Here is a 16219-nt window from a genome sequence, read left to right on the forward strand (position 1 = left end):
TGCAGCTAATTTTGTATTTTTAGTAGAGACAGGGTTTCTCCATGTTGGTCAGGCTGGTCTCGAACTCCCGACCTCAGCTGATCCATCTGTCTCAGCCTCCCAAAGTGCTGGGATTTCAGGAGTGAGCCATCGTGCCTGGCTGACAACCAACTCTTATTGTGGGCTCAGTATGTGCCAAGAACTGTGGTAAAGCAGTTTTTTCCATGTATCATCTTATTTAATCCCCTCCACAGTATGACAAAGTGGGGACAACTAATACCACCATTTCACAGATGAAGAAATTGAGCCAGGTGACTTGGCCAGGGTCAAATAGCTGGCAAGTGACAAAACCAGGACTCAGACCAGCTAAGCTGACTCCAAACTCTGAACCAGTGAAATCCGCACCAGATCTCCCATTCCCACTCCTCCCAACCTCTGTCACCACATCCTTCATGGGAGGAACAGTCACCCACCCCTTCTCCCCCACCCAAGGCTGGGCTCCCAGTCTCCCGGCCTTTCGTGCCTTTTCCTCAGCCTGTGCCATCGCATTTCTATTCTGCTGGCACACGCTGAAGGCCAGCTCTATGCCAGGCACTGCACTAGTCATCAGGGTGCCAAGGAGGGTGAGATGACCCTCTGCCCCGCAGAAGCCAGAGTCGCCTGAGAAGACAGCTGTACCCAACTAATGCAAATGCAGGGCAGAGACAGAAGTATAAGGAAAATGTCAGGGGGATTCAGAGGAGGGAGGGAGTCTGATGGGAGCCACACCGAGATGTCCTCCCTCCTAACCCCCACCGCTGGCAGGGGGGACCGCACTCAGGCCCCTGGCCAAAATGACCGAGTTCAGGAAACACATCAAGGATGGCCTAGCCAGGCTCCTCCTTCAGCCCCCCTCTCCTGGCCCCCACCCTGAGCCTGGAATAAAGGCCCCTTGAGGAGGTGGATAATGCTGAGTTCATTGCCCCACTGGGCCAGCTGTGAGGTCTTCCCGGGAAACACAGCCCGCCAGCCTAGTTAGCATGCTGGAGAACTGTCCGCTTTCCCTGACCAGCCGTGGCCGGCTGAGGGGGAAGAGGGGGGCTGGAATGGGACTCAGAGGCAGATGGGATGTTTGGAGCCCAGAAACAGACCCCCGTGCCACCCACCTGGGACTTGGTCCATGCCCTGGCTCCTCCCAGGGGCAGAGCGCACAGCCGAGGCCTGAGGTCACCGGGTGGTCACCTAACCTCCCCTCCATTTCACATCCCAGCCATGGTGCCCCCTCCTTTAGCCTTCATGAGTCCCCCTGCTGTCCCCCACCCCCATTTTTGGCCTGAACTCCACAGAGGAAACAGCAGCTGGCAAACTCCAAAAGCTGGAATGAGAGAGATTCACAAACCAGATGTGCTCTTGCAGGGAGGGGATGGGGGATGGGGCAAGTGAAAGGAAGAGGAGGGACCAGGCCCCTATCCCACAGCAGCACCAGGGGAGGGGGCCACATCTCCTGAGGGCCTGGCCAGCACAAGGACTGCAGAGAGATACGTGAAAGAACTTCCTGTCAGGGCTGATGTTGAAGGCCCCAGGAATCTGGAGTGAGAAGGCTAAGGCCTGTCTTTGATTTCCTTCAGTGGGAGAGGGAAGAAAGAAACAAATAAACGACTTTGGGGCAGTCTACACAGCCAAGGGAAGCCTCACTCAGAGCTGGGAGGGAGCTGTGATGGGCGGGTAGGACACTTATCATCTGCTTAGAGGGAAAGCCAACCCCACTGCCCTCAGCAGAGCCTTCTGTGTCTGAATCCAGCACCCAGAAAACCCACCTTTGCGGCCTGCAGTTTAGATGAGAGAACAACATCGCGCTAAGGTCAGAAGCAACTAAGGCCTTCCTGCCTCCTGGCCCGCATGAGAGAACCTGGCGGTCTCCATGACCGATAGGAGCTAACCCTTTCACCTTGCTAACCACCAGCCACTGATTGGAAATACAGTAACTATTAACTCACTTTGTTCCTACAACCCTGTGAGGTGGGTGCCCTTGCAACCCCCATCTCACACATCAGGAAGCTGAGGCACAGAGTGACGGTAACTGAGCAGGTGCTTTCCTCATTGGCCATGGAATGGAGCCAGGTTAAGAAAGGAAACCAGGCCAGGCACGGTGGCTTACGCCTGTAATCCCAGTACTTTGGGAGGCCAAGGCGGGCAGACCACAAGGTCAGAAGATCGAGATCATTCTGGCTAACGCGGTGAAACCCCGTCTCTACTAAAAATACAAAAAATTAGCTGGGCGTGGTGGCGGGCACCTGTAGTCCCAGCTACTTGGGAGGCTGAGGCAGGTGAACCAGGGAGGTGGAGCTTGCAGTGAACTGAGATCACACCACTGCACTCCAGCCTGGCAACAGAGAGAGAAAGAGAAAGGAAGGAAGGAAGGAAGGAAGGAAGGAAGAAAGGAAGGAAGGAAGGAAGGAAACCAGCTGGGCGCAGTGGCTCCCGCCTGTAGTACCAGTACTTTGGGAGGTGGAGGCGGAGATGGGCAGATCACTTGAGGTCAAGAGTTCGAGATCAGCCTGGGCAACATGGTGAAACCCCATCTCTACTAAAAATACAAAAATTAGTGGGAGGCAGAGGTTGCGGTGAGCAGATATCGTGCCATTGCACTCCAGCCTGGGTGATGGAGCGAGATTCTGTCTCAAAAACAAAACAAAACAAAAACAAAAAACAAGGAAGGGAAATTGCAGGGAGCACGCTGTCGTTCTCTGGCCCTGGGAGTGGGGAGAGGATTATGAGGGGTGGCCTTCAGGGCTCCTCAGAGAGGAGGGGAGGGCACAGAGGAGACAGAGAGGAGCAAGAATGTGGCAGAGGAAGGGGAAGACAGGCAGGAGAAGAAGGAGGAGAGAACTAGAGAGGAAGGAGAGAGAGCGAGTTTGGAGGAAGAACACCAGGACACAGGGGCCGTCTGTTCTCAGCTTTGCCTGAAGATGAATGTGACTGCCATGCTAACTTGGCCAACACCCTGCCCCACCCCCCCAAACCCAGGCACCCAGCCCAGCCATGGCCCCCAGGGCCACCAAACTGGAGCCAGGGCAGGAGGTGTAGAGTTGGGTGTGCATCCAGACACAACACAGACCCCACTGCCCTGCTTGAGCCTTGGCTGTCATCCTCTATCCCATTCTGGGACCTTTAGGGGTGGGGAAGTGGGGTGAGAATTCCTGGCCAGAGAAGGTGACAGCGAAGTCCAACCCTGAAGTAGTCTTCTCCAGAGGAGGGGAACCCATCCTTTGATACCCCTTGAGGGAGCGAGGGCGAGGGCGAGGAAGAGAGCTAAGACCTTAGAGGTGCTTCTTAAGGGACAAGGAGATTCAGGGACTGCAAAAGCATGACAGAGACCCTTGGGGCCCTTTTTAAGAGTGGACACAGCAGAAGGAGAGATAGGCTCCCCTCTGAGATAGGTGAGAGGGGGGTTTTCAAAAGGGAACCACATGATATAGCTAAGGGAACAGAGTTGGGGGAGGATGCTCAAGGGGGCGGGGACAGAGCCTGCAGGAATCTGAATTTTCAACCCTATGGGGGTGGGGCAGCAAGGGCCTCCCAAACCCAAACCGAGAGGTTTTCATTGAATTTTATGTATTTTGGGTGTTGCCCGGTGGCTCCTTCCTGAGGCTCAGACACATTTTTGTCATTCCTGAGTCTGGGCCTCTGCTTTGCGGCCTGGACAGACAGACAGACAGGGTGGCTTGGATAGCCAGGGGAGGGGAAGGGTCTCCGCTTCCATTCTGAGTCAATATTGACGCAGCAGGACATTAGCCTGACCCGTGACCTCCCCCACCAGCTTTTCCTTTCCCCACAAATAAAAGCCAGACCCCCAGAAGGCCTCCAGAGGTCACTATATCACTCACCAGGCATTTCTGAGCCTCGCCTCCTTCTCCCCCCACCCCAGCCACACACGGCTTATGCTCATCAGAGTAAAAGCTCCAAGCTCTTGACTCACTCCTTACATCTTTCTCCAGTTCCTAGGCTCCTGGTTAGGAGGAAGTTCTGCCAGAAGTCTAACCTCCCTCCTTCCTTCTGAAATACCTCCTTTCTCCCTCCTAGCCCACAAAGGGTATCAAGTTCTTTTCTTCCAGAAACATTCTCTCCAAAACCCATTTCCCAAATTAGTGGAGGGGGAAGAAGAAAGAGGAAGTCGGAGGAAAGTGGAAAGGAAACTTTTGGTGCTGAAATGGACACTGGGTCTGGCCAGGAAGGGGGAAAAATAGCCAAAACAGAGGGGAGGGAGCTAGGGGGTAAGTGGGAAAGCCCCGAGAGACTCTTGCTCCCAAGAAGCTTTTGGGATACCAAGAGGCCTAGATGTGGGTAAATGGAGATAGGCAGAGAAAAATAAGACAAGTTAACAGAGACGCAGAAAGAAGGGCAGATAATGTCACAAAGTTTGGCAGTAAGAGATGAACCGAGAGGGTGAGAGACAGAGAGTTTCTAAAAAGCCAAGACAGTGCACACTAATGAGAGACAGACAGAAAGACAGACAGACAGGCAGAAAAGCCAGGAAGGGGGCTCAGTCTAGAAATCGCCAAGGTGATGACACAGTTGTCCTGGGATGAACCCAGAGAATGACTACCCCATTGGGCCTAGGGTAGGGTGGGAGCAAGATCTGTCCTAGCTTGGGGAGATATAGTGTCGTCCCTAGGCAGTGCCCGATGCAAGGGAGACCCAGAATAGGGACCACTACCACCCCTGGAGTCAGAAGGGTAGAAAGGAGGAAGGAAAATGGAGCTCTTCAGTCAGGGAAGCTAAGGCCTGCGGGGAGAGGCTCTCATCTCCCTTGGGGGAGCAAGAGGGACCACTCTCCACATACACCCCTCACCTCTTTCCCAGGGAGGGTTTATATTGGTGCCTGAGGCCATCGCACCGGAAACACTCCAAAGCCAACTGCTTCCTTCTCCAAACAATGCAGGATCCTGCTAACCAGGCTGAAATCTGGGACAGAAGGGGGAGGCAGGTTCTCTACCGCTCAAACCCAGCACCACCAAGTCAGGGGCCTTCCCACAGTACCATTCAACTGCACCCAGATGCCCCAAGAGCAATAAGCCCACACCCAGAGCTGGAGGACCTGAAAGGTGGAGAGTCTAAGGAGCAAGGAGGACCCTGAGAAGAGAGTACTGGGAGGGAATAAAACTAGACTTTGGGGTTCTGATGTGCAAGGGCTCACACTGCAGCAGGAGGAGAGAGAGTTAGACTTGAGTAAGGAAGGGCTTCCCAAAAGGTAAGGAAGGGGTTTTGAAGAATGGGGGCATCTGGACAGGAACTGACTCTGGCCAGAACCTGGGCTGTCATCCTTTGGGAGGCTCAGTGATGGAAGGGTGGTTGAGGGTTAAAAAAAAAAAAAAAAAAAAAAATGGAGAAAATGAAGAGAGGAGAGAGAACACGAGAACAAGATTGGAAGAAAAAGATGTCTAGTGAAGCAGCCCTAAACATCAAAATATCCCTCCAACCCCAAAATGAATTTCTTACACATTCTTGCTTTAAAAGACAGCGAGGCAAAGGGAGATGTTTAGGATGTGAGTCTGATCAGGGAGAAACGAGTTTGGAACTTTCTCTCAGGGATCCAGGATGCTAACACCCCAGCTTCATAACTCACTTCCACTGTACCTACTCTAGTAACTGGTAATATGCTGGCTCAAGGGGGTGGGTGGAGAAAGGTCAGGAAAAAGGGAGGGAGGAAGTCAGCCTTATTCTGTGAGCTGTATCTGTCTGGGGGTACCCTCCCCACTAGAAGATGTTCCCCAATCTCAGCAGGGCCCTCAGTAGGCCCTCTTCCCATTCTCCACCCCATCTTTCTCCAATCTCTCCAGCAGCAGGTACACTCAATTTTGTCACTAGTGGGGAGTGATGTTACTCCCCAAAGGGCAGGGGACCCCAGAGGCAGATTCAGGCATAGAAGAGAAAGTAGAAGAGGTAGGAAAGCCTCTAGGATTGCTGCCCTGGAGAGAAAGCAACAAGGCTGTGATAGCAGGAGGAAGATTACATACTAAGTCAGGTGAGCTGGGTCATTTTCATTCTCTGGAAAGTAAACAAGAAAGTTCAGTGTTGATGGACCCCAAGGCAAGAGGGCAGGGGTTAGGGATAAGGGATCCCCTAGGCTGCCTCTGGATGGAGTTGAACTTACATTTCTATGCAATTCTCCTTTCTCACCACCCTGCACCCAAGAGCTGATTATTTATATTCCCACTCCCAAGGCAGAACCACTGGTGTGTGTTTCGGAAGGGGTCCTCTCCTGGAGTTTCAGATAGTTTGATCTGAGCTGGAGATACAGAGGGGGTATGAGTGAACATTTTAAGAAAGGGTAGGGAGATAGTTAAGGAGAACATGTCCAGTCTCTCTCTTCCGCTAACTTGGTGTGGCAAATAGAACTCCTTTAGGGCCCTGGGAGTGACACTATCTGGGGTCCCTTCCTGACCTTTCTTGCTCTCCACAGAAACCCTCTTGCTTCTGCCTAACTCTTGCCACCCTCCTTCATGGGGCTCCTGATGGGTCTCTCTCTCTCAATTTTTTTTTCTATTCCTCTCAGAAGCGGCTGCAACTCCAATCTCCCTGCCTCAGTTTCCCTTCTCACCTCACAGGGCTGAAAACAAGAGAAAAACACAAGATAATGACAGGAGTTATGCGCAGATAATGACTGGCTGTGCGATGTCTGGAGGATATTTAGGCAAAGCTTCTCTCCTACTCCGGGGCAGATAATTGGTGGGGTGGGGGTGGGGGGTAGACAGTCCCCAAGATGACACAACTGAGGGCCACTAAATATGTTTTTTGGGGGCACAGCTGCTTCCTGACCCTGTAAGTCTCCTCCCCCAATTGAAGCAAGTTAGGGAGAGGGAGGGAAATAATCTGGTTTGAGAAAAACTTTCCCAATCCCACTCTGGCAAGACAGAGGAGGGGGTGTATGATGGTATTGGGCCTAGTTTTGTCTTTGGATGAGAGAGCTAAGATGACAGGAAGGGATGAGATCCCACCCCGTCTCAAATCAGGGACCTAGCCCAGCCCAACCCCATGACCCCAGCTTAACGCTTAAAGCTTGGGCAAGACTTGAACCAGTGACTCACAAGTAAGACAAAAAAACAGCTGACAAGAAAAGGGAAGAGAGGCACCCCATTTCCCCAAAAGGACGCAGTTCTAGCCTAAGCCTAACTCTGCAATATACAAAATGTGTGTATATGGGATTTTGGACTTGGAGGGGTGCAGGGAATAAACACATTTACTAAAGGAGTGTGGGGGCACAGCCATAATCCCCATCCAACCTCCAACTCTCCTTCCAATCCAACTGTGATGAAGCCAGAAGTCAGGGAGAAGGCAGCCTCCCCCACCCTCCTACCCCAGCATTCCAGGCCATTCTCCAGTCCCCTTCCTCAATGATGACATCTGACGTTTTTTCATCTCAAAGCTCCCAGGAATTAAGAAGGAAAATTCAAAGTCACATAGTATGGCGAGCTCCCCCTCTCTGCCCCCCAACACAGCCCTACCCCAGGGCACTGACAGAGGCCCTGAGAGGGGGAAGAGCCCACTTCAGCACCCAGGCCTCCAGCCGGGGCTCTGGGGTCGATTTCACGCCCAAGCAGGGGGCCCTCCCTCTCCCCATCCACAGCCTTCCCGGGTCTGCCTGCCCTGTTCCCAGCAGGGTACCCCTGGCCTGGCTCCCCCTTCGAGCTACAGAGGTCACTGCAAAAAGCCCACCCACCCCACCCCCACCCCCTTTTGCAGCCGAACATTGCAAATCCGGATTCCTTCACAATTCAGATGGGGGGTGGGGGGGTTGGAGGATGTAGGGGAGGCGGAGGCCCTCCCCGAACAGAGATAGGAAAAGAAGGCCTCTCCTCCCCAGGATCAGAAAAATGGGGATCCCTCTTCTCTGCACCCAGGCCTCTGGTCTTTGTTTGTGCTGGGGGGCCCCGGAAGCATCATTTGCCCAGGGCCCCCATCCCCCAAATCGGACCCCCATCCCCGCCCCCAGTCGGGCCGCTGCTGTGTCAGCTGGACTGGGATAACAAAAGGCACCCCCTCCCGCGTCTCCCTTCCCCATCCGTATGCAGGAGTGGGGGCTGGGGAGAGGGTGCCCCCAGGGGTCCAAGGGGGACGCGGAATCTCACTCACCGTCGATAGCGGCCGCGACCAGAGCTGAGAGCAGGGGCAGCAGCAGAAGCAACGGCGGGGTCAGCATGGTGTGGGCTGATGCAAGCAGCAGCCCCTTCCCCTCTGGTCCTGCTACTTCTCTCCTTCACCCCCCCAATTGGGGGGTCCCCCTTTTCCTCCTTTCCCCCTCCTCCTTCTCTATTCTTATTCTTTCCTTCGGCAAAGCGCACCAGGGGCGTGGGTGAAGAGGCAGAGTTCCGAGCCCCTTGGGGAGGGCCTGCTGACGGGGGTGCACCCCCTGCCCCCAAATCCAAACCCTTCACCCCACCCCCCCGCTTCACTCCTCGCTGCTCTTTCCCCCTCCCCGGGCGAAGCTCACAGCCCCATCTCGGAGCCGCCTCCGGCTGCAAAAATGCACAATTGGGAGGAGGCGGGGAGGGGGGGTGGGGGGCGTGGACCGGGTAGGGGAGCCTTTGAAGGGGGCTTGATGGAGCTCTGGGGGTTCCCCTGGTTTCCGCCTCCTCAGTGCATGGGCCTGGAGCTCGCACCGCTGTTCCCCGGACTGAAGTGCCGAGGAGGGGGCTGATGGGGGAGAGGGAGGGGACGGGTAGAGGAGGGAGGGAGGGAAGGGGCGGGGAAAGAAAAAAGGTTGGTGGGGGGGGAGAAAGAGCTACGCGGCAATCCAGTGAGTGCGCATGCGTCGGTTTGACGCGCTGCCCGGGGGAGGGGGACGCGGACCCGCGACAGGGTTCGGAGTTCTGGAAAGCGGTCCGAGAGTGGGGGTCCCGGGGACTCGCTAGCTAGTTTGGGGCCTGGGGCGCCCTCTCCCCTGGCTGGGCCCTCATTCCTGGTGCTCCAGAGAGCTGAAGGGGCCGAGGGTGGGATTGGGCAGTGGGCGGAGAGCTGAGCGGCTCCCCTTTGAAACTCAATGTCATACTCTAGATTTCAGGCTCCCTCCGGGGGCGTCCGGGACTCGGTGGTCTGGGCCGAGGCCCGATTTTCTAGGGGAACCCTGAAGGTGCCTCCTCTGCCCGGGGTGGGGACAGGGGCAGCCAGTCCGCGGGGAAGGTGCAGGGAATGGCTGAGCTTTGATTTGGAGACTTTGGAAGACCGGACTGGGATTGGGGCCTGCGGAGGAGGGGGCGGGGTGGGGGAGGGACCGAGAGGACCCGCCCCCACCTTGCTCCCGGGCTCGGAGTAAACAGGGACACCCGCGGGGACACGCCGGAGCTTGTCCGCCCGCGTGGGACTCGGGGATGGAGCCCACCTTAGTACCCGCCCACCCTGCTCGCCCAGCCCTGGGCACGGGAGGGGCAGGCCCTGGTTTAGAGGGAGGTGAGTCACCAGCGGGTGGGGTTGAGGAAGGGCCACCCCCTTTCGCCCAAGAAGTCGGGGCTCATTTATTTTTCTGCTTTTTCTTTTTTTAAAAAAATACCTTCTGACTGGCTTGCCATCAAGTCAGGGTTCTAGATTCCTAGAGCCAGGATTTGGAATAAGATGAGGGACTCTGGACCTTAATTTCCAGGCCTCGGGTTCCAAGAAGGTGTCTGCTGAGTGCCGGACCTTTGTCCCCAGGCTCAGCCCACACGGGAATGATACTTTGCAGAAGGCAGGCGCCGGGCGGTTCCCAGGGGCCAGTGAACGTGCTTCTGGCCACTGCCCCCTTCTGGGCGGCGTTTTATGGCTGTTCCCTTAGTGTCTGACTTTCTGGGTGTCTGCATATTAGAGTTCAAGGAGCCAGGCAGACGACGTCAGCTGCCAAAAATTGACGCTGGAGAGGAGGGACGATTCCCCCTTTTACGTTCTAGTCACGGAAAGATCCCCACTCCAGTGTGTCCTCGGCAGAAACAGGAGCAGCACAAAGGACTTGCCTCCTAATGACAGTGATCTCAACCTTTAGCTTCTTCCAGCCGGCTTTGCTCAGCGCGGTGGCCACCTGCCTTTAGTCTCCCAGGCTAGAAACCTCAGACTTTTTGCCAACTGAAGGGGGCCTTTCCTTCCTATATCCAATCTTGCCAGCCTGTGCTCCAGGCTTGTCGTTTTTTTTCTTTGAAATATATCTCAGATTTCCTCTATTTCCACTGCCGGAGAGTTGCTCCAGGCAAAAATAGGGTCTTATTTCTCCTTTTATCCAGCTCCCATAGCCCAACACAGTGTGAGACGCACTGTGGGGACTCACCAAATGCCTACGAGGTTCCTCCCAGGGCCCCTCCCAGTATTGGGATTCAAGTGAAATCAGGTTGAAACAGACTTTGGATAGCTTGACAGCTTTGAAAGGAAAATGGTATCTGGAGCAACCACATGTAGCCTGAGAGGGCTTGAAGGGGCTTTCCTCCCTCCCCCTACCCATCTGTCAGGTGAATCTTCCAAAAACTGCTCTCCCTGTGTCTCTTCCTTGCTGGGGAACCTCTAGTGGGTGTCTATAGACCAGAGTCAAATGTGAACTCCTCTTCAGTCATGGTCTTCCAAAACCTGGCCTCAGTCGGCATGCGCTTCTCACTTGCAACCTCCCATCCCCTGCTATATCCTGAATGTGAATGTGTATTAACTTTATATTGTTAAAAAAGAGTAATACCTAGTGGTTAAAAAAAGTAGAGGATAGTACAAAGTAAAAGGAAACTTGATTCTCTCCACACTCCCATTTTTCAGCTGCACCCTTAGAGTAACTTCTATTAACAGTTCTTCAGGTCTCCCCTACCAGCAGAGTTTCCCCCCCGACACCCTGCCCCCAGAGTCTTGCCCTGTTGCCCAGGTTGGAGTGCAGTGGCCTTATCTCGGCTCACTACAACCTCTGCGTCCCGGGTTCGGCGATTCTCCTGCCTTGGCCTCCCGAGTAGCTGGGATTACAGGCACGTGCCACTATGCCCAGCTAATGTTTTTGTATTTTTGGTAGAGACGGGATTTCACCACGTTGGCCAGGCTGTTCTCGACCTGACCATGTGATCTCCCCTCCTCAGGCTCCCAGAGTGCTGGGATTACAGGCGTGAGCCACCGTGCCCAGCCAGGAGAGTTTTTAAAACAGTAATATACAGGCCAGGTGTGGTGGCTCACGCCTGCAATCCCAACACTTTGGGAGGCCAAGGCAGGCGGATCACTTTTCAGGAGTTCGAGACCAGACTGACCAACATGGCGGAACCCCATCTCTACTAAAAATACAAAAATGAACCAGGTATGGTGACGCATACCTGAAATCCCAGCTACTGGGGAGGCTGAGGCACGAGAATCACTTGAACCCGGGAGGTGGAGGTTGCGGTAAGCCGAGATCGTGCCACTGCACTCCAGCCTGGGCAACAGAGGGAGACCCTGTCTCAAATAAATAAATAAATAGATAGATAAATAAATAAATAAAACAGTAACATACAAAGATAAGTGAATATCCTTTAAAACCACAAAGGAACTCATATGATATATACTGTTCTGTAACTTGCCTTTTTTTCAATTAACTTAGCTTGATCCCTTTCCACATTGCATGAACGCATTTAGCTTACCCTTTTATCTTGGCTACTTGGAATCTCCTTGCTTGGATGTTCCACAGTTTGTTGGGATTGTTGGGCACTTGGGTTATTTCCAGCAGGTGAACTGTTCAGGGTATGTCTGTAAGGTGAGAGAATGCGTATTTATGTCTTTTTTTTTTTTTTTTTTGAGACGGAGTTGCACTCTTGTTGCCCAGGCTGGAGTGCAGTGGCATGATCTCGGCTCACTGCAACCTCTGCCTCCCAGGTTCAAATGATTCTCCTGCCTCAGCCTCCTGAGTAGTTGAGATTACAGGTGCCTGTCACCATGCCTGGCTCATTTTTGTATTTTTGGTAGAGACGAGGTTTCTCCATGTTGGACAGGCTGGTCTCAAACTCCTGACCTCAGGTGATCCACCCACCTTAGCCTCTCAAAGTGCTGGGAGTACAGGTGTGAGCCACCTCGCCCTGCTGAGAATGCATGTTTCTACCTGAGCCATTAATTATACAGTTCCCCTGCTCCTCTACCCTCCTCAGAAAAGCACTCCTGTTATTATCGCTCTGCCCATCTCTCCTGTTCCAAACTTGTATTCAGGATAGCTTCAGTATCCAGAGTGTAGCACTTTATTACTTTATTTTGTGGGCTCTGTATCCACCACTAGACTATATACTCCTTGAGGGCAGGAACCATGTCTTTTTCTTCTTTGTTTCCACCCAGCGTGAGAGGCTCTTGATTGGTAAAAGGAATGTTAGGACTAGAATTGCCTTCCCTGGAACAGGATGTGACTTCAAGCATCTTCTTCCCTCTATTTCTCCTATAGCATTCATTGTTTGATCCTTTCTGCCTCAGCGTCTTCTCTTCCTCCTCACATCTGTTCTTAAGAGGCATTTTCAAATTCTTGGGTTGGGATTATAACCAAAATAGTAGGGAATCATGGAGGAATTCTCTGCAATTCATGATTGATACCTGGAATAGTGATGAGGGCAAAGAAGCTAGTGTGGGGAAAGGGTATCTCCTTTTTCAGGTCACTCAGCAAATTACAAAATACTCCCTTTTCTAAGTATAACAGGGCCTGGGCTGGGGCATTAATTGGGCAGCTCTGGAACTGAATGTCAAGCCAGAGGCTAGCACCACCTAGTGGTCAGTTAAGGAAGTGTGCGTAGGAAGGGTGTCTCGAAAAGTCTGACGGCAGGCAGAGGGAGAAGGACCAGTATTTATTGAGCGCTTACCATGTCCTAGGCCCACGCAGTGGACTTTATTTACAGTATCAGCTCACTTAAGTCTACCTTTTGTCATGGGTGTTAATTCCAGTGTGTAGAAGAAAATAGAATGTTCTGAGAGAGTAAGGAATCTGCACCAGATAATGGTGCAGATCCAAGCCCAGATTTCATTCACTTAATAAAAATATTAGGTACCTCATATAAGCAAGTACATTGCTAGGCACTAGGGATAAGAGACGGAAACACACAGTCTCAGCCTTCAAGAAGCTTGCAGGTTAGCTGGGTGCTCAACAAGTGACAGACAATGACAACACAGTATCTTAACACCCGTGATGAAGGCATGCACAGAAGGGCATGGGAACCCAGGAAGGATACCTCTTCCCGGCAAGGTGGTCAAGAGAGAAAGCAGCAGGTGATGCCAAGCTAAATGTTGAATGAGAGGAAGAAAATGACAACCGATAACGAAAAGAAAGGGTGTTTTAGGCTGGATGGTAGGCAAAGGCATTGGAGGCATGAGAAGTTTAAAATATGTGAAGAACATCAAATATGGTATGATAGCTGAAGTTTAAGGTACTTTGAGGGGAGGGTGATAGATGAAGTATCAGAAAGCCTAATGACAAAGCGTGATGTTAGCCACAGTAAGGACTTAGAATTTTTTTCTAGAAATAGTGTAGAGCCAGTTGAGAAATTGGTGAAGTCCTAAATGCATGAGCGATAGAGCTGGAGAGGAAGAGGATTCAGAAACAATTAAAAAGTAGGATCTAGTATACTAACCAGTTAACTGTATAGGCCTGAAGATAGTGACAGAGAAATCTGAGTCTAGAAAATTTGGCTCACATTAGAATCACCTGGAGAGTTTTTTAAAATCCCAGTGCTGTGGTGGCATGCATCTATAGGTCCAGCTACTCAGGAGACTAAGGTGGGAGGATGGCTTGAGCTCAGGAGGTTGAGGCTGCAGTGAACCATGATCATGCCACTGCACTCCAGCCTGTGTAACAGAGTGCAACCCTGTCTCAAAAAGAAAAATAAATGTATCAATGCTGGAGGATTTATGCTACTTGATTTCAAGACTTGTAAGCGACAGTAATCAAGACTATGTGGTGCTAGCATGAGAATTGATAAACAGATCCATGAAACAGAATAGAGAACCAGAAATAGACTCACAATCATTTGATTTTTTAAATAAAAATTATATATGCATTTATTATTTTATAATGTTACTTTTATACAGTTTTATCTTGGAATTGTTATTTTTCATTTGATTAGTTTTCTATGCATCTATCATTTTCCCCAAATATCTCAACATAATTTTTAAAAATCAGATGGTTGTTCGATTTCTTATTGCAATTCCTTCGTGTTTACCACCCCTCCACCCTGCTCATCCCTATCTCACCCTGTGCAACTTCTGCATTCTTGCTTCAATGTCGACTAGGCACAGCCTTCGTTTTTCTTTTTAAGACAGAGTTTTGCTCTTGTTGCCCAAGCTGGAGTGCAGTGGTATGATCATAGCTCACTGCAGCCTCAACCTCCCAGGCTTAAACTATTCTCCCCTGTCAACTTCCCGAGTAGCTGGGACTACAGGCACATGCCACCATGCCTGGCTTCAGCATCCATTCTTAAATTCCTCTTCACCATTGATCTGGAATTTTACTCGGAGCTGGAACCTGTCTGAGACCAGACTACTGGAAGTCTCTTACTGCTGGAGGATGGTATTGCTGGGAAAGCCCCACTCCCAGACCCAGGAATGCAGGATCCATCTCAGTGCAACTGTTCTCAGCTCTCTACTTGTCTGGGGTACCACACTTCTCAACTGGATTCTGTACTTCTCATAAAGGTATTTTGATCAGCAAATTGTTGAATCTGTGTTTCTGCAAGGGAATGAGAGGTGGGACTTCCTATTGCACCAACTTGCTGACCCCACTGTAAAGGTCATTTGATTTTGACAAAGATGTCAAAGCCAGCCAGTGGAGAAAGGAATGTCTGTTCAATAAATAGTTCTGGAACAACTTCACATCTATATGGGAGAAATAAATGAACCTTGACCCTTACCTCCCACCATATGCAAAAAATTAATTCAAGATTGATTACAGGCCGAGCCCGGTGGCTCACACCTGTAATCCCAACACTATGGGAGGCTGAAGTGGGCAAATCACCTGAGGTCAGGAGTTCAAGACCAGCCTGGCTAACATGGTGAAACTCTGTTTCTACTAAAAATACAAACCTTAACAGGCCAGGCATGGTGGCTCACACCTGTAATCTTAGCACTTTGGGAGGCCAAGGTGGGTGGATCATCTGAGCTCAGGAGTTCAAGACCAGCCTGGCCAAAATGGCAAAACCCTGTCTCTACTAAAAATACAAAAATTAGCTGGGCGTGGTGGTGCATGCCCGTAATCACAGCTACTCAGGAGGCTGAGGCAGGAGAATCGCTGGAACCTGGAAGGCGAAGGTTGCAGTGAGCTGAGATCACACCACTGCACTCCAGCCTGAGTGACAGAGCAAGACTCTGTCTCAAAAAAAATTAATTAATTTAAAAACATAGGCTGGGCGTGATGGCTCACGCCTGTTATTCCCAGCACTTTGGGAGGCCGAGGTGGGCAGATCACAAGGTCAGGAAATTGAGACCATCCTGGCTAACATGGTGAAACCCCGTCTCTACTAAAAATACAAAAAATTAGCTGGGCATGGTGGCAGGCACCTGTAGTCCCAGTTACTCAGGAGGCTGAGACAGGAGAATGGCGTGAACCCGGAAGGCGGAGCTTGCAGTGAGCCGAGATCACACCACTGCACTCCAGCCTGGGTGTCACAACGAGACTCCTTCTCAAAAATAAATAAATAAAATAAAATAGAATAAAATACAAATACAAAAATTAGCTGGGTGTGGTGGTGGGCGCCTGTAATCCCAGCTACTCAAGAGGCTGAGGCAGGAGAATTGCTTGAACCCAGGAGGTGGAGGGCGGAGTGAGCCGAGATCGCGCCACTGCACTCCAGCCTGGGTAACAGAGCGAGACTCCGTCTAAAAAAAAAGATTGATTATAGACCTAAACCACAAATGCTAAAATCATAAAGCTTTTAGGCAAAAACACAGAATATCTTCATAACTTGGAGGAAAGCAATCCCTTCTTAAGCTATAGAAAGCAATAACATAAAATAAATTTCTTGATAAGTGAAACATCAAAATAGAAAACTTTTGCTCGTCAAAAGACATCATTATGGTGCAATCCCAGCACCTGGGGGGTCTGATGTAGAAGGACTGCTTGAGGCCAGGAGTTTGAGACCAGCCTGGCCAACAAAGCTAGACTCTGTCACTACAAAAAATTTTAAAAATGAGCTGAGTGTGGTGGTGTGCACCTGTAGTCCCAGCTACTCCAGATCCTGAGAAAAGACGATTGCCTGAGCCCAGGAGTTAGAGGCTGCAGTGAGTTATGATTGTGTCACTGCACTCCAGACTGAGTGACAGAGTGAGACCCTGACTAAAA

General features: G+C 51.4%; 2 protein-coding genes across 2 annotated transcripts in view; one reads left to right on the top strand and one right to left on the bottom strand.

Moving 5' to 3' along the window:
• LRP1 (low density lipoprotein receptor-related protein 1) overlaps positions 1 to 8715 on the bottom strand; it is an 85188-nt gene extending 76473 nt beyond the window's left edge. Inside the window, exon 1 of the mRNA XM_011926062.1 lies at positions 8092 to 8715. Coding sequence (XP_011781452.1) covers positions 8092 to 8158 — 67 coding nt within the window. The 5' untranslated portion in view covers positions 8159 to 8715. The remainder of the gene's footprint in view (positions 1 to 8091) is intronic.
• Positions 8029 to 16219, top strand: part of STAT6 (signal transducer and activator of transcription 6, interleukin-4 induced) — a 35134-nt gene continuing 26943 nt past the window's right edge. Inside the window, exon 1 of the mRNA XM_011926058.1 lies at positions 8029 to 8150. The gene's annotated coding sequence lies outside the window, so the exon portion shown is untranslated. The remainder of the gene's footprint in view (positions 8151 to 16219) is intronic.

The sequence above is a fragment of the Colobus angolensis genome, unplaced genomic scaffold (genome assembly GCF_000951035.1).
Source record: "Colobus angolensis palliatus isolate OR3802 unplaced genomic scaffold, Cang.pa_1.0 Scaffold67, whole genome shotgun sequence".
Lineage (NCBI taxonomy): Eukaryota > Metazoa > Chordata > Mammalia > Primates > Cercopithecidae > Colobus > Colobus angolensis.